Here is a 25,992-nt window from a genome sequence, read left to right as displayed (position 1 = left end):
CACAGGAGATCAGTCCTCACCAATGACTTCTTGCTAAGCACAGTAATGAAACCTGCAGGACATCAGTCTGGCAGATGCTTTTTAATGGGACCTGATTGTCCTGAGTCCTGAGAGTGGCCTGGTTTCTTGGGGATTACAGCTGGCCTTGTTTCAACTTTCATCTCAGCTGAACGTGATCACCAAAGTCAGGTCAGTTCTCAGAGTGGGTGGTCTCTGTGCAAGCCAGTCCTCACAGCAAAAACCAGCACGTTGCTCCTTTTTTCCCACTGCTAGCCCTGGCCCTGAGACTGCCTTTCTGCAAGTCAAAGTAAGACGTTTACTTTCCTTTCCCCATTTTCTCCAGCTATAAAAATACACCTGTGGATAGGATTATCATAAGACAACAATGTCATTAAATTGTGCCTTGCTCTTTGCTGCTTTGTTTTCAGTGACTCATACTGCAATTCTTGCAAATACAGGTCAAACAGGAGCCAGAATTCAGCAACCGCAGTCCTGGCTCTTCCCCATCCTAAATGCTGACCCCCCCCAAGGCGGTGGGAAGGACTCTCCTGTAGATGACCCAGAGACAAGAGGTCCCTCAGCATCTCCTCCTTCCATTGAAAGCAAAAGCAAACTGGTTGCTGGATCTCTGGCAGCTTTAAGCGGTGGGTTTTGTCCTTTGGGAGCAGCCCCACATCGTGTTTCAGCAGCCCTGGTGCAGGGGCAAGGCTGGGCCAAGTAAGGAATTGAGCCGGTTTCCCCCCTCCTCGTCTTCCAAACCCCTGTGCCACCGCGCTCACGTGTTGTGTCTGGGAGTGGGTGACAGCTCACATAATGCAGACTGGCAGGTGACCACGGGAAATGCAGCACAGGTCACGTCTCTGCAAGCCAGGCTCAGCCTAAGTCTCCCAAGATGCGTCACTAAGACTCTTAGGGCTAAATCCCTCCCTGCCTAAGTGCAGCCGGCAGCAGCCCTGCAGCAGGGATGCGCTTGGCCCCCACTTGTGCCCAGATGAGGCCACAGCTCTCTGCACTGGTAGCACAACTTGTCAAACTGCTTTTTTGTGAGCTCTCCTTAACCAGGGCTTAACCTTCCAGGAGCACAGAGCAATGGAAAAGATTTTACCCTTCTGTACCAGAGAGCAAGGTGTGCAGCTGGGGAGCGAGACTCTGGCAGGCTGCCTGCACATTGTCAGGAGGTTGTGACCATCCAGCAGCTTTGAGGGGGCTGTGATCTGGGGAGTCTCACTTAGGAAAAACAGCTCTTGCACAGCAGGGCTTCACATCACCCTGGATGCAGTCAAGCACCTCTCCCTGCCTCTTGCAGGGATGAGGGATAGGAACCTCTCTTTGCCAGAGATGGTGTACAGCCTGCTTCCCCATGTGCCATGCCTTTGCTAGGGGCAGGCACTGACAAGGGGAAAGGCTGACCTTTGGGTGGTCATGCCCCGTGGCAACTCTTTTACAAAAACAGCAGCACTATCCAAGCTTCTCTGCCATAACTGTCCCCACGTGTAGCCAGTGCTGTCCTAACTCCACAGCTCTCATTTTTTGCCAGTCAGGTACCAGCCACCCATCCATCTTGCATTCATCTCTCCCTGTTCCTGTCTTTCCTTCTCCCTCCTCTCCTGTGAGCATTACTACACTGATCTCACCAGTCCCCATTTGGATTTCCTTCCAGCTGGAGGCAGGTCCTCACACATGTCCTGGGCAGGCCTGTTTCTGCCCCATTCCCTTGCTCCCCACACCTGAGAGGCTTACACCCTCCCAGAGCAGAGGCAGGACACCCCTGGCAAGGCAAGTGACAAGTGACAGCACCTCTCATACAATGGTGAGAGGGAGGCCTTAGCCTTTCTTTCCATGTGAGAAAAAGATAGGAATAACATGCACATCCCCTCCAGACCGAGCAGACACCCTCACAGTATTGCCCTGCTGCCCACAGTAGCACTGGTGTAAGGAAGGGCCTTGTCTCACACAGACAGCAGCTTTGGAAACATTTAGTAATTAGTGCCCGAGACAGCAAAGCTGAGAGCACTCCTGAAACTGCTCATTAAATCCCCAGTTCCTTGGAGTCGAGTCTGGTGGAAGCCTGGTGGCTTCCTGTGCATGGCAGGGGCAGGCAGGGGTCCAGGCTGGCCCAGCTCCCTGCCTGTCCTCCTGCCCACACTCTGGCCACCACACTCAGCCCTCCACCCTCTAGTGGGGTGCCCTGTCCCCACTCTGAGGAGCTGTGTCCTTTCAGGCTGGAGATGGCCATGTGGTCAGTGCCCACAGCTGCAGCATCTCCAGCTGGGTGGGTGCTGGGCTCTGTTCCCTCTCCTCCTCGAGGATTTCTGCAGCAGTGGGCCATTTGCCTCTATGAAAAGGTTATACAAATGTTCTTTAATTATCTGGGGAAATAAGCGATCAAAGCCGTCCTTCAGAAGTTACAGCTGTAGGACACTGCCAAAGTGCCTGTGCTTGAGACCAGCTGGATGGTGTCATTGCTACGAGGACGTTGCTTCACGTTATTCAGAGGTGGGTTTGTCCCGTCTGGAGAGAAAGAAGCAAAGGGAGGATCTGGCTACAGTTATCCACCTCCTATGGGGGGCTGATGAGAAGGTGGGGCCAGACCTTTCTTGGAGGCACATAGCAAGAGGCAACAGGCACAAACTGCAGGGGGAAGTTCTGGTTAGAGAGAAAGAAAAATGTTCACCATGGCGATAGTTCCTTGGCCCTGGACCTGTTGCCTGGGGAGGTGGTGGGATCTCTGCTCTTATAGCTCACCTAGAGCAGCCCTCAGCTACCTACCCAACTTTTCAAGGTCAGCTTGGCTCCAAGCAGAGGCTGGACAGGAGGCCCTGGACCGATCCTTTCTGCCCAGAGCTGCTTTGTGATTCTGTCACCCATGTCCCCCACATCTAGTTCTGCAATTAACCCGAGAGTTTACTGATGCACCACATCACAGAGTGCTGCAGCACTCATGCCAACAGGGTCAATCCCTGGAACTCCCTAAAGCAATGTCTTAAACCAGCCTCATGGCCTCAGCCTCCCCCACCTCCACAACTCCCCAAGCAGTCACAGTTCAGAGCAGACCTGGATTTATTAACCAGGGGAAATCACGGGAATTTCAGGCAAGAGGCTTTGGTCCATCTCATGAGTAAGCTTGTCAGCCAAGGTATCTGAACCTTGAGTTGCATGGAGGAGATGACAGCAGAAGATGGTTCGGGGACTTTGCAGTCTTGTTTCTGTGGCACAGATGAATATGAGTGACTGAAGGACAGGTGCTGCTCTGTGCTGGGCCCAGCTGTATATAAAAATACACTGTTCCATCCGTCTCCACATAATAAACACATTCAAAAGGAACAAGGTGTGTCTCCAACTGTCTCCAAGGCTTTACATGGGCCAAGCTACATTTTTTTACCTTTTTACAACAAATGGAAGTAGAGCAGTGGGTTGGTTTCAGGAGAGAGAAAGGAGTGGGAGGCAGAATATCACATCCTATTTCCTCTTTTAAACACTTGGCAAGGGAGAGAACTTTCCATTCCCATCTGGCACAAGCAGACTAAACACAGGTTCCTTTCTGATAGCCATCTGCACTCTTCTGCTACCTTTTCCCATCAGTCTTCGGCAGACAAAATGCAAACCCACACACTATTTAAAGATTCTCAAATTCAGGGAGTGTAACAAAATGATCCCTTTTAGTTACCTTCTCTCCAAGTCACTGAGCTTCTAGAGCCAAGCCAAACAATAACCCGGTTAATCAACAGGCTCAGGACATGAAAGCAATTCTATTTCCTATTTGTGAATGCACAGATGTTGTTTATCTTAGATCTCCCCTTGTCGGTCCCCCAGGATTAAATCACAGGCCTTTAGGTGGAGCATGAGTGATTGCTTTTGTATTGAAGCAGCTCACAGCAAGGTTTGGCCTTGTACCTCCTGCTGTATCATCCTCCTTCCCATCTCCCTAACGCTGGATCTCTCTGCTGGCCCAAGGGCTCCCCACAAGAAGTGGGGTGTGTCATGGTGTTTGGGGACATGGCTCCAGAAACACCTGCTGACACGGATTTGGGTTATCTCTGCAAGGACCTGCCCCTGGCACACCCTCAGGATGGTGAGGCTGATAGTTCTCAAGACCCAGGCGAGGTTGGGTCAACACTGGCACTGATAAGGGAGATGAGCTTCCTTGCAGACGCAGATGTGGGGCCTGATTCCTGTGCAGCTCCATGTCCAGCCAGCCAGCCCTACTTTGCAAGACCAGCATGGTTTTGGCCAGGTCAGGGAACACCAATGCTTCAAATGAGGTGCTGGTTTTGGTGTGGTGCTGCTATGAGAAAGCCATCCCTGGTCAGGGATCAGAGCCATCCCTTGCTCCCAGGCACCGCAGCTGAGCTGCAGGTTCTGACTTTGTCCAGCACAACCCAGGGAATCTGCTGGCTCCCTCCGTGGGCAGGCTTGGCCTCCACGTGTCCTATGGTGGTGAGACCATCTGGTCCACAGTCAGGTGAGTGGGACAATTCCTCCTTCTTACAAACTGAGGCACTCTGAAGGTCCAGGCACATTTGCCACCTATTGCCAGCTCCAGCCATCTCGCTCAGCCCTGTCAGAGGGGGCTGTTAGTTCTCCTGCCTGCTCGTGTAGCCTTTCATTTCAGGTGGAGGAGGCCATCCTCATCCTTCCCCACGCCTGTCAAACTGCTGCAGAGCCAGGCTGGCATGGCCTCATCTGCAAGCCCTCCTGTAGGGGAGGCTGCACCATGGGGATGTCACGGGGATGCTCGTGCGGGGGGTCCGTGGAGCATTTCGAGAGGCTTCCCGTGGGACGAGTGCCACTTCCCGCAGCATCGGCTGTGACTGCGCTCTCAGCCTACCTCCTCGGCTGCCAAGTGCTCTTTCGCAGAGGGGGGAGCCACGGCGATAGTTTCCCATATTGCAGGAACGCCCCGACTGCAAGACTAAGCTGCTGGTGGCTGAGGCTGTGTTTGGAGACACCTTCCCACCCACAAACCCTCTGCTGCCGTCTGCCTACCGAGAGGGAGTCCCCCCGCAAACCCGGCTCGCAGGCTCGCTCCGCAGCTGCCAAGCGCCGAGCACGGCCCGTCCGTCTGTCCCTTGCCGAGGACAGATGGGTGCGCTCCTCCCGGGCTGCAGAGGATGCTGCAGAGGATGCTGCAGAGGATGCTGCAGAGGATGCTGCAGAGGATGCTGCAGAGGATGCTGCAGAGGATGCTGCAGAGGATGCTGCAGAGGATGCTGCAGAGGATGCTGCAGAGGATGCTGCAGAGGATGCTGCAGGGCCGGCCGCTCCCGGCAGGGAGCGTGTCCCGCCCGGCCGCGGCAGCAGCAGGAGGGGCAGGGAGAGGGGCTGCAGAGCCGTGGATGGAGAGCTCGGCAGCCGGCCACTTTCCCTGCTCCCCAGGCACGCTCTGGAATGCCTGGCACCGGTCCAGAACGGCTCGGGGACCTGGACGAGCATCAGCCCGTGCCGCCGGTCCACGCTGTGGCCGCGGTTTGCCCCTAAGATGCTTTGTGCAGGAATTTGAGTGCCCAGGTTTCAGTGGCAGGAGGGGGGCCTAAGGGCACAGGGTGGCATGGGGACACGGCGTGTCCTGGCTGCCCTCAGCAGCGGTCCCTGCAGCGGGGCAAAGGGGCTGGGCTTTCTCCTGGTGTAGTTGCACTGAAGTCCATACAAGTAGAGGTAGGTGAGCAGAGAAATTTTCTCTTCTTTAGTGGCACGACTGAGCTGTCTGATTACTATTTCTCAACAGTAGTGACATATCTAAGATAAAGCCCATCCCTTCCCCTTGGGGCTGGCCAGACAATGCAGCTGCCGGAGGACAGGAGCCCCCAGGCTGCTTCTGATCATGGGAAGTACCCCGAGCTGTGTAAAACAAACTACAGTGACTCTTCCTGGGGCTTTGTTGGATGAAGGGCTTACACAGTCAAGACTGTCCCACTCTCATGTGTATAACTGTATGGGATGTGGTGAGCTGGGGCCAGGATCCTTTCCCTGCTGATTTGGGAATGGTAGTAGTGGTGGGTGAGGGGAAGAAAGAATCATCCTGCCACATGGATATTCTGGGCAGTGGATCACAAACCAGGGATTGAAAAGTCTCACTGAGAGCAGAAACACAAATCCCTGTTGGGGCAATGTTGCAGCCTTTGGAAAGGGAGGGAAGAGCTGGCACTGAGTGGGCACAGGACTTCAGAGCTGAGCTACTTTAGCTATTCATTCCTCAAGTCCCCAAAGAAGCAATTACTGCATCGATCCCTGTCTTAGTGAGCTCCCGGAGCAGAAGGCAAAAGGATAACTAGCCTCCACTCTTAAGTAGGAAGCTGAGGATTTTATGGGATTACTTCTTGCTCTTTGACAGATGTGGGTCCTCTTAGGTCAGAGCTAAGGTCGGTGCTCAGCACCATGGTTTGATTTAACAGGCAACAGTAAGAAACTTTCATCGGGACAGGGATGGGACAGACTGATGACCACGAGGGACCGTGCTGGCTCTTGCATACCCATGCACACACAGGACAGAGTGTGGAGATGGGCATTGCTGAGACCCCTGTGGTCAGAGCCCTTCTCTCCCGAGTGCCTGGATTTGCTCCCCAGGCCTGGACCAACCACAGACCTGGAGGAGCTGGATGCCTGCCAGGAGCCAGGCCACTCAGCACATCCTGGTTCAAGTTGTCCTCTGCCCCTCATCTGCAGTGTGGCCATAGCTCTTCCTAAGTCTGGCTTTCATCCAACAAGTAGAATAGCTTGGGGCTCTGCTGGGTGAGCAACTATCCCCCTAAATCAGTACTAAATTTTCATCACTAATTTTCTGCCCTAGGTTCTTTCAACTCTTTTTAACAATGCTGACTCTGCTGGGGAAACTCCAGGGGCTGCCATGCCCCTGTTCATCCTCTCCCATGCTTTGTGATGGGGACACAATGGTTTGCCTGCTCTTACAGCAGCCAGAGCTAAAGCACTGGCTCAGTTCTGTTGAGACAGTTGTGCCTGACATAGAGAATTTTAGTCCTTCTTTGGTGCAAAAATAGTATTACCTGTGTAAAAGCTGCTCTGTGCTGTGACAGCAGTGGTCACAGCTTTAATTGCAGCACCAGAGCCAAACAAGTACAACAGCACAGAGGAGATGCTAGAGAAGCAATAAATTCCCCCAGTCAGCTCCTGTGTTTTGGTGCTTTCTTGATGCTTGGATTTACATGTTGCCTCTCTCCCTCTTAGGCAGGGGATTTGTCTTTGTGTTTCTCATGCTCCCACTCTCTCCCTGATGCTTGCAAGAGACCTGCCAAAAAACTGGGAAGGGGTGATGTTGCCTCTAGGGTCTTCTCGGGGAACTACTCATCTGACCAACAGATTTAAAAAGGGAAATAAATACCAGTGTTAAAAAAAAAACCCTAAAAAAAACCCAAACAAAAACAAACAACAGAAAAACCCACACGCGGTTAAAAAAAAATACCCTGTTAAAAAAAATAAACTCTTCAATAAATAAAACTCTAAAATGATGAAAAGGGGAAAGGCAGTGATTGAGTAAAAGGATTCAATTTTTTAAATGGAAGGTCTTCCATACACCAATTCCAGCCAAAAGGCATTTCTGTTCCCTTGATAGAATATAAATATTAATCCAGACACTCGTTGTTCTCAATGTGTCCTTTTGTATTGGCATGATCTGGAGCCACACTGAGAGCTCACATCTTCTGCTGGCTTCCTTGAGGGTGCAGGGCGCTCGCTACAGCTCCAGAGAGTCCAGCAAGGACACACCCTCCTGCCCTGAACATGGGGCTCTCCTGCTCATCCATGCTTTCTCCGAGTGGATCTCCTGCAGGTGCCGTCAGGGTTTAGCAGAAGGATGGAGAAGACACCTCCTTTCACAGGAACCTGCAGGGGATGATGGCAAAACACCTGTGCTATGTGAGGTCCACATCAAACCCCCTTCACTGGGTTTTTGAGGCCAATTCTCTTCTGCTTTGTGGAATTTTAACTTATTGCAAAATGTCTCTGAAATTCTGCCCCTCTGGTGAGAGCAGTGGGCAACAGAGAGGGCCAGGGAAGAGTCACAGAGACCAGCCATGTGCCCAGGAAGACTGCAGGCTCTGTGGGGACATGTCCCAGGCAGAGCTGGGTGAAACAAGGAGCAGGCATCAGGTGAAACACTGGCCAGGCTGGACATAGGCTAATGAGCTGTGCCCCCTCTAGCAATGGAGAGGAAAAGAGCAAAAGTCATGAAGAAACCAAGGTCATTCGTATTTCAGGTTTCTTGAGACAGAGAAGCCATGTCCTCTGTCCTTTCCTCCTATCACCAGCCCTTCCACTCTCCTCCTCGTTATCTACGGGAGCTGTCACCAACCAAGGAAAGGCCCCAGTTCAGAAAAGTCCTTAAGCATAAAGCTAATTATCAGGACAAGATTAAGGTTTTCACTGAATTGGGCCTGCAGAGCTGGATGGAAGCCAGCCAAGCCAGAGACTCCAGACTCGGCTCCGGCACGGCCCTTTCCTTCCTGGGGGGTCAGTGTAAAATAAAACCAGAGGCAACCTTGCAAAAGCAGATCCAATTCCCGGGCCCTTAGCAGGGTCTGTAAGCTCAAACCCCTCTACTCTGCCAGCTGTGTCCATCCTTTCTGCTTTTCAACACAGAGTATGAACCCCATTTTTCCTCTCTGCTCTCCAGCTCCCTTCACAACCAGGCACGCAGAGCAGGACAGCCAAACGTTGAGTGGCCTTTTCTTCTCAATCACTCTCTGAAAGTCACTCTGAAATGCGATGCTCTGTGGAAAGTGGCTGGAAAGAATGACACTGCGAGAGCCTATCTTTTTTCCAAGGAAATAAATAGATTGTGTGCCACGAGCACGGAGAGGAGAGGGTTTCTGCCAGGTCATGCACAGGTAGGGCCATGCAGGGACAGCCCAGAGTTTGTCTGAGCTGCAGTCACCACCTCTTAGGAAGATTTTGCTGGGCAGAGGCACACGGGACAGTCTGGTGGTGCCACCACCGTGGCAGCCTGCAGGTGGCAGCTGCTTCAGCTCATCTGCAGCATCCCTGGGCATGCAAACTATTTGCAAGAGGGTCATGAAGTGTGGTGAAGCAAAACAAGCTACTGCACATTGTGTACCCAGAAATGGGGAGAGGCTGACCACCTCTCAGCTGAGGAAGGGGGACTTTAATGCCCAAGGTGCTGGTGGGATGTCAGGCAAGCCGGAGCTCGAGGCCTGGCTCCAACGTGGTTGCGGTGATGGCCTGGATTCAACTATTTCAAAGGGCACCGGACGGTCAAATCAAGCCCCAAATTTAAATTTGTTAAAATAACTTTTTGCAAAACATTAGGACAGAGAGAAATGTTTCCATGGTTTTGTTTTTAAATTCCAAGTGGGAAGAGTTTATTTTTTCACTAGGAAACTTTCCCCGTAGGATTCACAACGCTGGCCGGGAGACAAGAACCAGCGAGCTCCGCTCCCAAATGGAGGTGACCCTAAGGGTGACCCTGTGCTGGTCACGTCGCCTCGTGCAGCCTCAGTTAGCCCTTGGAAAAGGGAGGTGGACACGTGCATGGCTGCAGAGGTGCTGGGATGCCAGCGTGGCCAGCTATGGGGCGGTCAGCCCGTGCCGAGCGGGATCTAAATCTGGACACGTAGTGTCTTGTATCTGCTTGCAATGAAAACTCTTACATTCCAAGCAGGTTAGGGGAAAATATGGGTCAATTACCAATCTCCTTGGCTCTGCTTATGCACAAGTGTCTTCCAGGGGGAGAGCCATGGTCTGTTCTTCACCACCACTCTGCTCCTGCTGGATTGCTGCAGATACAGAATGTACGAGCTATCACTTGTTTACTCTCTGTTGGTTTATGCTGTTCTGAAAAGCAAAATATTGTAGAGATTTATAAAATTAACTGAAGATAATAAAAAAGGCACGGGGGCTCATCTGCTATCCCTCAGCTCAGCGCCCTGGAAAGCCCTTTATCCCAGCTGAGAGCCCAAGTGCTGCTGTTCCTGCCCCCAGGTAACCGGGGAGTCCCCGGTGTTTAACGCAAAAATACACAGCTGTGAAACAGGGACTTTGGTGAACACTGAGATGAGGAAAGAAAGGGAAATCAGGGTAGGTTGAGCACCATTTACTAGAACTGGCTGAAAATAAAAGACAAAAAAATAGCAATTTGAAGTGCCCGTATCTTGCTCCTATCAAGGGAGCAGAGAAAGAGCACAGGGGTTCATTCTCATTTGTGATCAAAGACTTTGAGCTGATCCCATTTTATTCTTTACTACAATACACTGCTCTGTGACTGTTGGGTCACGGATGGCCTCTTGCTTTGCTCTCTGAGAGAAGTGAGGACTTGGCATTTTTCATCCAACAAGTAGAATAGCTTGGGGCTCTGCTGGGTGAGCAGCTATCCCCCCAAATCAGTACTCAATTTTCATCACTAATTTTCTGGGATGTAATGAAAACTGATTTCTTGGACATGTGGTTTCCAAGGTGTCAGCTCAGCAGCTCAGGGGTTAATTTGGCTCCCTCAGTTTCAGCCTAGACATTGCTATAAAGGCTTATCCGAAGGGCAAAGCTTGTTCTTAGCAAGGTGGGAGCTGCAGGTACAACAACCCCTCCTTCCCACCTGTGCAGCCCCAGCTTTTCACGTCTGATTAGGGCAAGCAAAGCAGAAGGAGCTGTTACAGGACAACTCCCTCGCATGGAGAATCCTCCCGAGGCTTATAACACATCTTCCATCCCTGGGATAGCTGGATACCTCCAGCAAGGCTTCCCCCAAGGGCAGGGCCAAAGGTGCAGTGTTGCTGGCAGGCAGCTCACCCAGGGAACCTCGCCCTGGTGGCATGGGCTGTGGAGCCACCCCGATGCAGGGAAGCAGCCAAGCGCTGCTGATGGGAATCACGGGAGGTGTGCCTTTGCTTTCAAAAGGGCTATTAACGCGCTTAGGGTTAATCACACGAATAAATCTCGCCGTGGCTTGGAGCCAAAGGCAGCAGTAAAAGCACCGATCCCCAGGCCTCCCGATGGGAATTGGCCAGGGCCAGGGCCCGTGTTCTCACCCAGTCGTTGGGAAGTAATCTGCAAGCTCAGCACAGAGACATCCGGGGATTTTGTTTGGTGTGGTCCCCAGCACACCCCCTGAAAGGAGCTTATCCAGGTGGAAACGAGTATCTTCCCGTGCCAGCCAAGATGGCAAGGCAGTGCCCAGGGGACATGGGCAAAGGGCTGATCTGAGCTGCTTTTTCTCAGTGGTGGCTTCAGGAGCCATGGAGGGTGGTTGGAGGGGAGGGCAAGCTCTAGTTCTGTCTCTTGACCTCCTTCAGGGACTTTGATGTATCAAAAATTATATATTTAAAGGAATGAGCTTCCCAAGGAGGTAAAAACCTTGAACTTCAAACCCCGCTGAGTGTAGGAAGGCATTTAGAGAGACAAATCAGTGTTCCTAGTGCAGGAGTGACTGGGGGGCATGAGGGTTTTTCATGAGCTTTTATTTTGTACAGACACCACCAGGAAATCCATAGCAGGTGTATGTATATGTTTAAGGGATACAGGCAGGGTTGCTTCAGATGAAATGTCCCAGGGAATTGAACCATGTCCCCATCTCATGTCCCACATTATAGCTGGACATAGTGGGAGACAAAAGCATTTGGGGTGGACTGTGAAGTTACTTTTAGGAGACTTGACTGAAGCAGCACCCTGTCTTTCTCCTTGTCCCAGAGTGGTCTCCCAGCCTCTGCACATACCACCAGGCACTGAGCTGGGCTGTTCAGCATCAAAAAAAGCATTTTATAGGTCAAGTCTTTGCGTTCTCTTAGTGCAGAAATCGGCAAAGACAGTCAATGTCAATGTGTGCGTCCCAGGGGATGCAGCAGGGAGAGGGGGTCTGGGCGGACAGGCCAGCAAAATACAGGGAAGCTGTCTCCCCAGCACTTGGGAGACTTGGTTGTCCTCTTACTTCTCTCCCTGGCTCCAAACCTCATTATCAAGAGGCTCGAGGAGGGCAAAAGGACCATGTGCATCGAGTCCCCTCTGCTGCCACCCCCATTAACCTTGCAGAAAGTGACTGGTGGCCCTTTGCAGGGAGCTCACTCGCACACACCTGAATTTCCTCACACTTGCAAGGGCTCGACCGACTCCTTGTGATTCATTTTAATGTGGCACAAAGCAGCAGCTTGCTGAAGCCTGATGTGAAACACCCACATACGCTCGCATTATATAATATGAATCTAAGAAGATTAAATTATCTGGTCTGAAGAAAAGCATGCATGTCTGGATGCACACATTTATACACAGTCTGGAGGGTAGTTGGGTGGAGCTGAGGGCAAGGCTTCCCTTCAGACATACTGAACTTGTGCTTTTTAGCGCTTAAAAAATGGGGCAAATAGAGTCTATTTGCCCGTGCACAGACACATGTGTGAAGCACGGCAGCAGCTGCGTGTTCTGCGCTTGAAGGAAACACGAGAAGCGTTTGTAAATGTGTGCTCGCTTATCCACCGTGTTGGCAAAGTCTGAGCAGCAGGATGGAGCAACAGGTGGAATCCAAACAGTCCTGGCACCAAACTTCACTTCTCAGCATACGGGAAGATATCGCTCCCTGGGAATGTAGACAGAGGGGGGAACTGTCCCCAAAATCCCTGCGCATCCCTCAGCAGCCTTGGAGGGCCCAGCCCATCCTATGGCCAAGAGCCCTGCCCTGCAGGCGTGTGCCTCGGGGCACAGCCCGTCCCTCAGGCTGCAGGACCACAGGCAGATCGATGCACAAAGTCGGGAGTCACGTTGAGCTTGGGGTGCCCAGGCCTTTCGCCCAAAGATGCATTTTGCCTTCCACGAGTTTGGCGTTGGGAGGGGAATGCAGGAAAAGCAGTTCACCGGCAGCTGCCCCCGGTGCTCACGCTGGCCGGGCAGCGAATGGATTTGCCTTTCCCTCTCCTCCTGAGCCTTCCCGTCATTGATTCACATTGTTTTGCTAAATATAACCCGGCCTCTTGAAGCTGCTCACTCAGCTTTTACTCCAGCCGGAGGTGCGGGGCACGGAAGGCGCTGGCAGGAGCGGGGCTGGGCGGCCGCTGCCGCTTCTCCGGCACGTGCCGTCCCCGGCCGGGTCCCCGGCCACCCCCCGCCACCACCACCATGAAGGGGGTGGCTTTGAGACCCGCTTCGTGAGAGCCAGCCTCAGCCCCGGTGATGCTCGGGGTGCCGCCGGTGCGTCCCTCTGCGGCCGGCAGCAGAGCCGGGGGGGCCGCGCCCCACCTCGGCCCGGGGTGAAACAGCGGGAACGCATCTCTCTGCACTGGGAACGCCCGGGACGGGGTGGCCGCCGCCGCCGCCCCCCGCTCATGGGGACATGGGGACGCGGGGACAGACGGACAGACACCCCCACACCTCCCCCCGCAGGCGGCGCGCGCCGAGGCCATTCATGAAAAAGTTGACGTCAGGAGAGTGGGCGGGTCCTGGCCCGGGCCCCGCCCCCCGGGGCCATTTAAGGCGGCGCGCGGCGGGCTCGAGCCTCAGACGGGAGGCGGCGGCCGAAGCGTGAGGGAGCTTGGTCGGTCCCGGGTAACGCCGCGCATCGTCTCGCCCTGTCCCGCAGCGCCTGGGTGCCCCTCCCGCCACCCCCCCGCCCGGGGCAGCCTCTGCTGGGACTTCATGTCTGTGCTGTGTCCCCTGCCCTGGTGAGTGGGCGCTTCCCGCGGGGGGCGGGCGGGGGCACGGCGGCTCTGCCGTCGCGGGGTGCTGCCGGGGCCGGGATGGCGCTTGAGGCCGAGCCCCTTCAGCCGCCCCGTGGCCCGGGAGGAGGCGAGGGGCCCCGGGGAGCGAGCGGCTTAGGGACGGAGGCCGGTGGCGGTGGTTCCAACGGCGGGCGGTGCGGGCCGGGCGGTTGCGGGATGGATGAGCTGCGGGATGGATGAGCTGCGGGATGGATGAGCTGCGGGAGGGACGAGCTGCGGGAGGGAGTTCGCTTCACTTTCTCGCGCTGGAAATGCCATTAAGACTGTAGGGGCTGAGCTGGAATTGGCGCCGCACGCTCCGCTGGTGTGCGAGTCCCCGAGGTTGTAAAATATGTCAGTGGGATCTAAAGCACAACGGCTTGAGAAATTAAAAAAAGAAAAACCAAAATCCCCGCGCTTGCACTTCATTTACCCTGTGTTTTTTTTACTTTTCCCCGTCCCCGCGGGGCAGAGCTGGGGGAAGCGGAGTTAAAAGCGCAGCGCTGCAGCCGGAGCGTCCCCGGGTGTGCTTGTGCTGGGCTCTTGGGGGGAGAGCCGGGGAGGTGCTCCGAGGGCATTGGATGTAGCTCCGGCTTACGAGGTACTGAGGTTTTTCCGCTGCCTTCCAAGGGGGGGCAGGAAGGAAGGGACCAGAAATAGACTGCCTACAGCCTCTGCTGCTCGCTTCGCCGCTTGAGTCGTGCTCAGTTCAGCCGGAGCCCCTCAGATCACTGGAATGCTGTCTTTTGTCTCTAGCTCTGATTATCTGAGATCCGCTGAAATGACTGAAGTGATGATGAACACCCCAGCCATGGATGAGATCGGGCTAAGCCCCCGCAAGGATGGGCTGTCATATCAGGTGAGTGTTTTGCTGGCAGTTGAGGCACTAATCCCATGTGGAATTGCCTGGGCTAAACTGTAAGCTTTGTCTAACGTACCTTTCCATGGCTTGAGCTAGCAGCAGGTCTTGCAGGAGTGAGAACTAGTCAACTGACTGGAATGTCTGCTTGGCAGGAGATGGTTGTCTAAAGTATCACTCTCTATCAGTGCAGGTTGGCAGAGGATTCGCTTGTTTTGAAGTGCCCGAGCCCCTGCTCATTCAGCATTCTTGTTTTGAAGTGCCCGAGCCCCTGCTCATTCAGCATTCTCGGGGCTCACTGGGAGATGGGTTAAAGGAGGATTCATGCCACTCACTGGGCTGAGAGGGCTCTCGAGATCTTTCTAATTCATCATACAGCTGATCTGAGAGCAGGAGGATGCTGTTTATACGGTATCCACATCTTTTTGGTCTAGTTTTTGGTTTTCCTCACTGATATGCCCATTTGAGAGTGTTAACAGTCATCTGTAAGATGCAGTGAGACCAGACACAGCCTAAATGAGCCATGAAATGTCACTGGAGATATTGGTACCTGGAGGCATGAGTTGCATTTATTCTGAAACTTCTGAACAGCGTAGTTAGCTATTAATGTCTAGATCAATGGCTAGGGTGAAGAAGTGGTCTTCAGCTAGATTGAGACTTAATCCTTTAGTCTCAATTTCCCTTTCATTTCCTTGCCTGTAGTTAATCAAAGCACAAGTCAGGCACCTTATCTTCCTAGCTCTGTGGTTTTCTTCACTTCCAGGAGGCTCATTGATGAGATCTGACACAGATGCAGAGTGCTGGCAAATGACTTGCATCTGTTCTGTGCATCGGGTGACTCTTACGGCAGATCCAGATGCAGGCTTTGTCCTTTGCAGATGTTACACAACCTGCACAGAGGCACTTGCTCCAAGTGTGCATTCAGATGAGATGCTGTATGTTTGCATATTTGTGTCTGAAAAGGGAACTATAAAGCAGCAGCAGTGCACTGAAGCATGGAATCGACTGAACTTTGGGCCACTGCCGAGGCCTCCAGCAGAAGCCATAGCTATGTGGAGGAAAAGGGGATGCATTCCTTCTTTTAGTTAGGATTCTGGCTCTGGATAATGCAAGTTGTTTGGTTTGTAGCTGTAATATGCTTCAGTACTTGAGTTAGTGGGGAGTATACAGCCTTTCTTTCCTCTCTTACAGAAGGAGTGCAGAGGGAATGACAGTTGTTAAATGTGAAGCAATCAAAGTAACCTGCATGCAATGTCTTTATGGGTCACCTTATGAAGAGGCTTAACCCATTCAGGTCAAATGCCTCTATTTACCCATCTAAATGCCCAGGGAGAGGCAGAATCTAGGTGCCCTGCTTGTTCTAATGATCACTTAAGTGATATTCTTCCCCAAGTGTTTATGACCTTGATAAGTCTGCTTGGGTCAACTGGGGAACAGGACTGTTTGGTTCTGAGTGGATCACCTGAACATGTGAGTCATAAAAGCTGACAACTCATATCTGTGCAGGGCTTTTGCATCCTAGATCTATTATCTTTAGTAGTCCAGTTATAGATAATTTTTTTCAAATGCCTGCAAGGAACTTCACTGTGATGTGATGAAGAATGATGGCAGCAAGCGTAGAGTTGAAATAGGAGACGCTTATGGCACTAGCAGTGTGTGGGCTGTGTATGAGGTCTACCTCTAAATCAGGTTAGTGTAAAGAGGATTGGGGAGCAGGATCCAGCCTTCCTTCTCTGGCTGCTAGGCTAAGAATGTCACAGTGTAAGTCAAGGTAAGTTTAAACCGTCCTTAAAGGGTTGAAACTGAACAGAGACCAGCAAATCTGATGCAAATAGCACCATGAACTTTTTGTTCTACCTCAGACTTTGGCACTTTGTGCCTCATCTTGCTGATGGAGAGAGTTTGGTACATGGAAAATTGTATGCTTGTCTGAGAGCTGTAGTGCAATAACTTAAAACCAGACAGGGCTAATGGAGCATGACTGCTCCTACACTGAAGCTTGTTCTAAGCTGCAGCATCATCTTCCCCTCATCTGCAGAGTCAGGCACTCACAGTGTAACAGCCCTTGGTTGGCTATGAGAGGCAAAAAATAAAAAGTACACTTTTAGCTTCAAAATTTTGTCTTGTTCCTTTAGTAGAACTTGAATTCATTTTACTACAGAGATGACCTCAAGCTAGGGTTCAAAATTTCCCCCTTCAAGCTGTGTAGAGCAGGGACTGCCTGGGAGTTGGTCTGTAGGATGCTGCCTGTGAGGCTGGGGGCTGCTTCTGCCACCAGAGGCAGACATGAAACTGTCTGGACCAGAGGAGGTGGTACAGTCCAGCAGCACTTCTGGAATTCTAGAGCATATCAGTACCTGCTGCAGACAGATTTGTCCTACAAAGAGAACTGTTTCAAAGTCCTTTTGCTTCTACTTGGAAGTAAACTGAGGAAGCAAGCTCATATCCTGAGTGTAAACTTCAGCAATCTGATTCCTCTATCTTGCGGAGTTCACTGAACTTCTTGGCTCCTCTCTGTCTCAGTGGTTATGAAGGGAACTTGGGTTGTTGGCTTTTTTGCTTCTGCCTCTTCCACCCAGTGTGGTGTCTGTCTGTCCTAGACATCAGCTGAAGGTCTGCACTCTCCTCCCTGGTGAAGCACTGTGCCCTTTGCTGGGCTGGCCACGACAGCTCAGTAGTATGAAAACTCAGACTGCAGAAGGAATACCAGTATTAACTGAGGTGCCTCCATAGGCTTAAGGCAACCATGCTTTCTCATCATAGAAATTCCAAAATGCCCATTTTCATTTTACATATTTTTCCAGATAATATGCAAAATGCTTGTAAGCTAGTGTGCTACCTTCAAAATCATCCTCTACAAGAAAGCTTTTATTATTGTATTTGTGACAGCAAGCTGCTGTCTGATCCCCCTGAAGATGGTTCAGCCAACAGATTTCAAGGGCCTGAGCAGAAGTGAGTGGTGAATTTAGGGCATGAGTCTCAGAACAGGGCAGCATAGACAAAACAGAAGATGTGACTGAAGAGATGATGTCATGCTGGGTCTTGTGCCTGCAGTGAGAAGCTATTTCTGGATCTTTAATAGATGTCCCATAATTCCCATGGGACTTACTAAACAAAAAACTCATTGAAATGCAGCTGATGGCTCAAGTTGCCCCTGCCACAAACAGATGTGGCTATGGAGGGCTTCATGCACTTCCTGCCTGGCAATGTCCAGTGAGCCAGACTGTTTCTGCTGCCAGCCAGAGCTAATGCACTGTTTGCTGTTTCCCAGCCCTAGAAATGCCCCTTCTTTGAAGAGCCTCATCAGCACTCTGCCAGCTTGTCCTCTGCGCTGTCTCCCAGCGGCACGAACAATGCCACTGAAACTGAGGCTGAATTAATCATTTCGTGGAGCTGTTGTCAAAACAGTGCCTTGACCGGAATCCTACCTTGCTTCTTGGAAGTGGAGCAGGGTCTGAGCACAACTGAAAATGCTTTAATGCCGAAGTGTGTGTTCTGAGCAAAGGCAGTGTTTTGAATTGAGTGTGCTGCTTTGCTGCAGGCTGGCTGACAGGTGACTTGCTGGTCCTTCAGGCTCCCATGTAGGAGTCTGGCCTGCAGAGGCTGAGCTTGCTTCATGCCATCAGCTGAGGTTTGGTTGTCATGGGGAGCTTGATCTCTTTAAGTCATGATCACATCATGCTGGGATCTGTCTAGCTTAATCACAGCCACAGCTCACTGGGAATCACGTCAGAGTGGCTGAATCTGGGTAAATAGGCTTAAGGCTCTATCCAGTGGCTGTGCCAAAAGCTTGGTGTTAGGGAAGTCATTTCTGGTGAGTGTAACACCTCTTCACCAGCCCTGGGGAAGCACTGGCTTTCCCAGGCAGCTGAGGGGCTTGAGCTGTGTCTTCTGGATCTTCTGTTAAACTGGACCACCAGTGTGTTACTGGCCCAAGGGATGTTGGATCAATGGAAATTGAACTTCTTCAATTGTAATTGTTTTCTTGTCAGCTGCTTCATGTCTGTGCAGCCTTGATTTGTGCAGGGGAAGTCCTTTAGAGGTGCTGCTTGCTGCTGTGGAACGTTTTGAGACCAGGCTGTGAAAAGGTGGTGATAGCAAGCATGGCTGCTAGACAAATTAGTGGGCAGAGTCAATGTGTATGCCAGGGTCTGGGACCTCAGTGAAGACAGAAGCAGGATATGGGGTAAACAGATACAAAAGCAATCATGTTTGCAGCTATTCTGTGCACAAGTGTTCCACTGAACTGTAAACTGAGGACAGCAGCTCATCGGAACACCTCGGAGCATGTTTTTTCCTCCCTACTTTGATGCCTCCTTACTCTGAGGGAAAATGGTTAGATGTAGGAAGTTTCCCTGACATCATGCCCTGAGACAGGGCAGTATTTCTGTGGCTGGGGAGTTGTTGTGGCTCATCAACCTGAGTCACAGCTGCTGTGTACATTCTTTGAGCTCGTTCTCAAGTCATGACTACTGTGTGAGTAAATGTATGTGTTGTAGCTGGAGAAGTCCTCCAAAGAGGACACTGAGAGATGACTGAAGTACTTCCTGAAATGAGCTTGCTGTGCTTCTCAATGGTACTAAAGTTTTATTTTCAGAACTTCAGTGCTGTTTTGGGATTTGGTATATTGACTTGATATTGCTGAAGAGGCACAAAATTCAGCTCTTCAGTCCAAGGAGGATGAGTGATGTGTCCATCAGGGATGTATCCTGCACCTGAGGTGGGATGTCTCCCATGCAGACTTTGCAGTCTCGTATAGTGCTACCACAATCGAGCAAAGCTTTCCCCCAAACCAGTAACTTAATTTGGAAATATGTCATTGCTTTAGTCTCCCTGTAATATAATTTAAATAGTTTTCAGCCCCATGGGAGGGCAGACCAGCATTTTAACTATGGGTGTTGGTACGGAGTACACATGTGGAAGTTGTTTTGAATTTTTACAAGTGTCACTTGGATTATGGTAGTGCTGAGCTAATCTTCTTAATTGTCTGACATCTCTCCTGCTTTTGGTGTTTCTCCATTCCTGTGAATGCTGAGAGAGGGTATGAGCCTCCCTAGGGCAATGAAAACTTTCCGTTCTTGTTGCCAGGACTTCAGCCAAGGATTGTAGAGCTAGATCATCTGAAACAGAGGCAAACATGATCTTCCTAAAATCATTTCAAGCTTTTGTTTCAAGTTCTGCTTTTCCCTGCCCTTTCCAGCTGCAAGGCAAGAGTTTGGTCGATTTGTATGTGATCTGGGTAAGTTCATGAGGAGAGCAGTTCCCAGACATAAATCCAGAGGGGCCTGTAAAAACCAGTCTTGCTGTTGGCAAGAAGCTGTGTTGAGTAGTGTAGGAAGCAGCATATGTGTCCTCTGTGGATCTAGACATGTTGGATGTGTCTCTCCATGGCTAGGATTTGGGGCTCAGCTACAAGGGAGGCTCTGTGGAAGCAGTTGCAGCCCCTTGTGCTGTGTCATATAGGTGGAGGGGTGGAAGATGGCTTTGAATTCCTGCTCAATTTGCTTTTAGGCAGCCATCACAACCAGTTGGTTGGTACTTGTCCCCCATCAAGTGACCAGGTTTGCCAGGGGAAGACATCTGCTTCAGCTGTGTGCAAGCTGTCACAACGAGAGGGAGAAGCTAACCCATGTCTGTTGCCCTCTTGGGTGGGGTGGGAGGTGCAGAGTCTTCCTTCCACTCCTGAGCAGGATAATGTGAGCAGAAGGGCTTGGAGGCAAGTGGTGCTGTCCTGGCTGCTGTGCCAGAGAGTGCAGAGCTCCCAGAGCTGAGCTGCTGCACTTTTCAGTGTGGAGCTTGCTGCAAGCTGGGGAGATTTTTTTTCTCCCCATTGTCTAAATCTGGAGTGGGACCAGATTAGGCTTATGGAACCAACAAATGTAGCATGGCGCTGCTGGAGCAGGACGGAGAGCTGCTGCTTGCTTATCATTTTCTATAAAGAGGAGTGGGGAGGCTGGTTGGGTTCACCTTCTCACTTGGCATCCTCAGATGTACTGATAGTCTTAAACCCTTTTCTTCAGGCCCTTGTGCTTGGCCTGCTGTCACCCTGCCCATCACATTGGAGGAAATCTGCCTTTCTGTATTTTTTCCATTGACCGTCCACGCCCCTTCAAAGTGCAGTTGCAACATCTCCCTTCGTGCTGCCTCAACGAGTAAAAAGCATGACTTAGTGGAAAAAATCCTGACCTTCTTGGGTTTGGCCTGTCCTGCAGCTGTTTGAGATAAGATTGTGCTAGGGTTTTTTTTTATTATTAAGAAAGCTGCGCACCACATTTTGCGGATATTTGTTTGTAAGGAAATGACTACTACTTAGTTTCTGGAAAAAAAATCTGGCAGGCTCTTTTCAAAGAAAATGCTCCAATTTGACCTAATGTGCTTAAAATAATAGCAGTTAAAGGTTAGTTTAATTATTATACTGCTATTTTTCTTCCATAGGAGGCTATTTTCATGACATTATCAGCTTATGTAACCTCTTGAACCACACTTTTTTTTCCATTGCAACCTTCTAAATCATGTAATGTCAAGGGTATTTTTTTTTCCCCTATCCTGGGTTTAGATAACTTGATGCTTAAGAGCCACTGGCTGTACTTTCAGTAATGCACTGTGTGCCTGATTTTGTTTGGCCAAGCAGAAGCCACAAAGCTCCAAGAAGCAGTTGCTGTCTCACTGGTGCTGGGAATGACTAATAGCAAGCAGGTAGCTCACACTGCAATGCCCAGGTTGATGTGGCTGTGTTCAAGGGACTTCAGCCCCTCTTGTGCACCTGAAAAACGTGCACAAGGAGCTGGACTCTTGCACCACTGTCCCCAGGACCAGATAATCACATGCAAACAGTCCCTGATTTGTGCATTACCTTCTGTTACCTTGCCTGAATTTGCATTAGGTAGCAGCCCGATGGCTTTCTCAATCTGATTGCCACAAAGCTTTGCGTGTGGAGGAGGAATGAGGCTGAGTAGTAGAAGAATGAATTTTCCAAGGAGGCGATGCTGTAGCTAATAGTTGCTAGGCTGGAGAAGGAGTTGGTAGGGTGTTATTTCACTTTTTGTGGCCAGGACTTCCCAAGGTGGTGGGTACCCACATGACTGGCACAAGGAGAATGAGGCTTCATGGTTAATGCTCAGGGCTCCTGGATGGGGAGCCTGCTTCTGTAACTGGAACCACAAAGATAAAAGCAGATCAGATCTTGCTCTCAGGCTGAGGCTGGCAGTGCTGCTCCCTGCAAGGATGCTCTTGCAAGTCACTTGAATGCAGATGATGCTCAAAGAAAAGTACAGCCACATGACTTCTCACCTGGCCTACAACCTCAAGGGGAAAATGCACTTTGTCATTTTCTTCTTTGGGGTGTTTAAATGCAACTCTAATGTGAAATGGGCAGTCTGATAAAATAGTTTGAAATAGCAGGTGGTGGTTGTTTAATCTTCTGGCTACTAAGCAGGAGGTCTGATGTAGCCAGTGGATTTTATCACCCAGCAATTCCCTTCTGGATGAGCTGGGGTTTGAAGCTGTTCCTCCAGCAAGTTACCCACAGCCTTTTCTGTTCACATTGCAATCTAGTCATGCAAAGCTGCTGCTAACACTGCACCAGCAGTTTTTCTCCTTTATTCATGCTTTGCCTCAGTTCCTAGTAGGATCAAAGTGTGCATCACTGGCACTACCAGTGAGTATGGGCCCTGGTGCTGCACTGCACCAGCTTGTGCATCTGTGTGGTGAGCAGTGGGTGGGAGGGAATGGGGTAAGGTGCACCTTGAGGGGCTGGAGATTAAGGAGTCCTTGTATTCACTGCGTGAGAAATACAGTGCATTACTGCTGGCTATGCCCTTTCCTGAAGAAATACAGTCCAGTCTGCAGCCCCTCCATAAAATGAGTGTCCTGCTGAGTTTCACTGCTGATGCATGGTAGCTGTAGTGTGCAGAATACTGCCAGAATTATCTCTAAAATGCAGCTGAGCTATTTCAGGCTGGCACTGTGGCTCTGGAGTGATAACAGACACAGGCCCTTGCTGCAAGGGTCTGGGTTGCCATGAGCCTCCTGCCTCCCAGCAGCAGAGCCTGGAGAACAAGCCCATTCTCATGTGCAGCCTGACCAGCAGCAGGAAATGAGATCTCAGATTCTCTGATCGAGATAGCTCTGTGTGCAAACTCAAGAGCATTAATGCAAAAGCAGGGGTGGGGGGCAGTGAGGCATTTGGATAAATATCCAAAAGGGCAGATACCTATTTGCTGAGCACTATCCAAGCAAGCATGTGCTTCAGGAGCCTCTTGGGCCGTGCTCATTTCCATTACTTGGAGACTTGAAAAGGTTATTTGCAAGTTCAAGAGTATTCCCATCACTCAGTGGTTGACTCTGTGTCCAGACTAGTCTGCCCTGGAGACCTGAATGTCTTGAGCTGGGTTTTGGCTGAGACTGCATGAGTGCAGCCCCTCTCACAGACTGTTGTTGGCTCTTTCAGATCTTCCCTGACCCCTCAGACTTTGATCGTTACTGTAAGCTGAAGGACCGCCTGCCCTCCATCGTGGTGGAGCCCACGGAGGGGGACGTGGAGAGCGGGGAGCTGAGATGGCCGCCCGAAGAGTTCCTTGTGCAGGAGGAGGATGAGGAAGAGGAGGAAGAAAACTGTGAAGAGGCAAAGAAGGACAACAAGGAGCAATAAATGGCATCTGAGGAAAGGCAAGGGACTGCACCCTTCTGAAGGAAGAGCCACACTTTCTTTGAAAGTCTTTTTAAAAAGACAAGTTCAATTTTGCACCTGCGAGATCTTAGTTTTTTTGTATTCTCTGTATTGAGAACTGAAGCCCTCGGTGTCACCAGACCTCCTGAGGAAGGAAGGAAGTAACGCAGAGAAATGTTTGCTGTTCTCGAGATCGTTATCTGTATTTTTCCGAGGCGGAGGCAGCAGTGAAATTCCAAGCACATGGCAGAGGGTGACCACACGAGGACTGCTGGAGGGGGGAGCTCGGGAAGGGGGAGGAAGGTTGGAGGTGGCAGCATTTGGCTGGGAGCTGCCTCTGGCTAGAAGCATGAGAACAGAGCCAAAATATCTCAGATTTGCCTTTCTTACAGCTTCCATTTTGTGTGTTGGGGGGTGGAAGGGTGTCCATAGTGAAGCATGGCTAAATGATCTAGTGACAAGGGGCCTGTAGCTCTCCCTGGTTCGGCACCTCCTAGGGTAAGGTGAGCGTCCATAGGAGTAGTCTGGTTTCTTGCTCTCGCTGTTGAGCCTGTTTTCCAGCCACTTTTCCCAAAGTTACTTTCTCCCCCTGTTTGCCTTTAGACTCTTCAATGCTGAGCTGCTGTATTTGCAGGATAGCGTTAGGCTGCTGCTTGTCATCTCTCCTGTGACGCCCTAGCTTATCTTGCAGGTGGTGAGCATGAGGTGATGTGCATCGGATGTAAAAAGGTGCTTCTGTCTGCAGCAAGAGCTCGTGTTTGAACACCTCAGATTTTTCTCTCCTGTCTGCTGAGACTGCTGTGGGTGGTCTCATATTTTATGGTGCCCCAAGCCCAATGGTGGAGATTTAAGCCTCCTTGCTTTGGTGTCCTTGAGGTTGTAGGGCTTTGTGTCTCTTAACTTGCTGGTCAGTGAGCTGGAGAGGGCTGGTATGGGGGGTTCTCCTCCAGCTTTGCACTGCAGGGCCTCCTCAGTGCAGGACAGGCTGGTGGGGAGGGCTGCCAGACCTGGGGGTCATCTGGAGACGAAACACCAGATCTAGTGTGGATCACCAGTGGGGTATGAAGTGCAGACTGGCTTGTGAAGTCTGGGTTTGTCCTCTCTTCATCATACCCTGCCTCAAGGAGAAGGCTGGTCTGCTGCCAGACAAGGTAACCTGCTGCTTTCCTGGAAAGGGATGATCTTGCAGCCTTGGGGACCAGCTTTGGGAGCCAGTCAGTCTTGGGATAGGATGAGAGCAGTTACCACCTAAACCAAATCTGGGGTCATGGAAGAGAAAAAGAAATGTAAAGGCCTTAACCAAATTTCCATAATAATCCCAATGCCACCCTCCTTTGCTTATAACTGGTTCCATTTTTAAAATCTATTTGGACATGTGTGTATTTGTATTTTTAATACCTCATGAGTAGTTAAACGCTGGTGGGGTTTGGGAACTGCTTTTAACATATTGGCAGGATTGTTTTAGTCTTGTCTTGCTTGTGTTTCAACATAATGGCAATAATTTATCAGCTCTGTGTAACTATTTTTGGACAGATCGGAGTTTGGAGATGAGTTAGCACAAAGCAGGAGAAATTCAGTGTTCCTACACTGCAGCTGGCCTCTGGTCCAGCCACATAGACCCAGTCAGACACTCTCCCTGCCCACCCTGGTGCAAGGTTGATCACCGAATGGCCATGATGTGGTGATACCATTTTCTCTAGCGATGGATTCAGCTGTTGTGTCTGTAACACTTGTTCTAGTCTTGCTGTCTTACTGGAGTGAGCTTGTATACCGCAAACCAGCCAGTCGTCTTTTTTCTAAGTGTTACTCTCTATTGGTCTCTACCATCTGTACCACCAAGTCAAAGCTCTATATCAAAGATATTACCATGTGGGCAGCAGTGAGATGGCAATCCTTGGACTTCAGACCTGCTGTCTGCCCTAAAGACTTGCATATTTGTCTGCATCCTTTTTTTGGAAGTATTGTGTATATTTCTATTTGTTGTTGAACGTAACTAAAGAACAAAGCACTCCAGTAAAACTCCTCCTGTTGTATGATATACATTCTATATTTCTGTAATTCTTTTTTGAGCCTCAGGGAGAAGCTAGCATTTTTTTCAAACTACATTTTTGTCACTGTGACAGTTGTAAATAAAGTTTGAAAATGCTTTCCAAACATACTGGCTTTGTTTTTACTGCAAAAGTGGGTTGGGATGAAGTGGATGGGTCCAGATCATGGCTGTCAGTTGAGCATGGAGATGCTGGTTTCTTAATGGTGGCTGGCCTCAGATCATGCCCTATCACATTGGAAACCTAAGTCAACTTTGAGGGGCAACACCTTTGCCTTCCACCTTCCTGTGGTTGCTCACTACTGTGTGAAAGGCTGCAGCAAACTAAAAAATAAATAAAATAAAAATAACAATAAATAAGCTCCTCCAGCTTATTTATTCCTGAAAAAAAAAAATCTGTATTTATATCTGTCATCTGCATCTACCCCCTTACCTAACCCTACAGAACATGAAGTGTAATGGAGAGTGGGAACTCTTCACAGCTGCTTTAGTTTTGTTCCCTATGTGTGCTCTTCCCTGCCCTGAGCAGCACTCATGAAGCCAAGTCTTGCCTTGCTGTGTGCTCAAGAGCCCCAGCTGAGCTCCCCAGGGTTGTCTGTGTTGGCCATTTTGGGTCTAGAGGTCAGCTCTTCTTGAGTAGTTGTCACTCACCAATGAGTTTGTGGTGCTGCTGGAGGATATGGCATTTCTGAGTGAGTGAGCTTCTCTGGTACCAAGGCACTGTTCTGGGTGTAGAAGTCTGACCACGCCAGGATTCAGTAATTCTAGTTGTGTACTT

At 50.6% G+C, this 25,992-nt stretch overlaps 1 protein-coding gene and 1 long non-coding RNA gene across 2 annotated transcripts; both read left to right on the top strand.

Moving 5' to 3' along the window:
* The first annotated feature begins 215 nt into the window (after positions 1-215).
* On the top strand, positions 216-3,528 carry LOC147655071 (uncharacterized). The gene is made up of 2 exons (XR_015281391.1): positions 216-307; positions 459-3,528. It is a non-coding gene; the product is annotated as an uncharacterized LOC147655071 (long non-coding RNA).
* Positions 3,529-12,607: 9,079 nt separating this feature from the next.
* LBH (LBH regulator of Wnt signaling pathway) lies at positions 12,608-25,321 on the top strand. The gene is made up of 3 exons (XM_086871191.1): positions 12,608-13,604; positions 14,397-14,499; positions 22,949-25,321. Exons 1-3 carry the CDS (start codon positions 13,579-13,581, stop codon positions 23,147-23,149), a joined length of 330 nt encoding a protein of 109 aa, XP_086727317.1. The 5' UTR covers positions 12,608-13,578; the 3' UTR covers positions 23,150-25,321.
* The last annotated feature ends 671 nt before the right edge of the window (positions 25,322-25,992 follow it).

The sequence above is a fragment of the Cyanistes caeruleus genome, chromosome 2, assembly GCF_971803275.1.
Source record: "Cyanistes caeruleus chromosome 2, bCyaCae1.hap1.1, whole genome shotgun sequence".
NCBI lineage: Eukaryota > Metazoa > Chordata > Aves > Passeriformes > Paridae > Cyanistes > Cyanistes caeruleus.
The sequence above is the reverse complement of the archived record's forward strand: the minus strand, read 5'-3'. Positions and strand labels throughout refer to the sequence as shown.

Excerpts from the sequence above, each read along its gene's own strand:
- LBH (XM_086871191.1), top strand. The coding sequence starts at position 13,579 with ATGTCTGTGCTGTGTCCCCTGCCCTG. Across the intron at positions 13,605-14,396 it reads GTGCTGTGTCCCCTGCCCTG|CTCTGATTATCTGAGATCCG; the intron begins GTGAGTGGGCGC and ends TTTTGTCTCTAG. Across the intron at positions 14,500-22,948 it reads AGGATGGGCTGTCATATCAG|ATCTTCCCTGACCCCTCAGA; the intron begins GTGAGTGTTTTG and ends TGGCTCTTTCAG.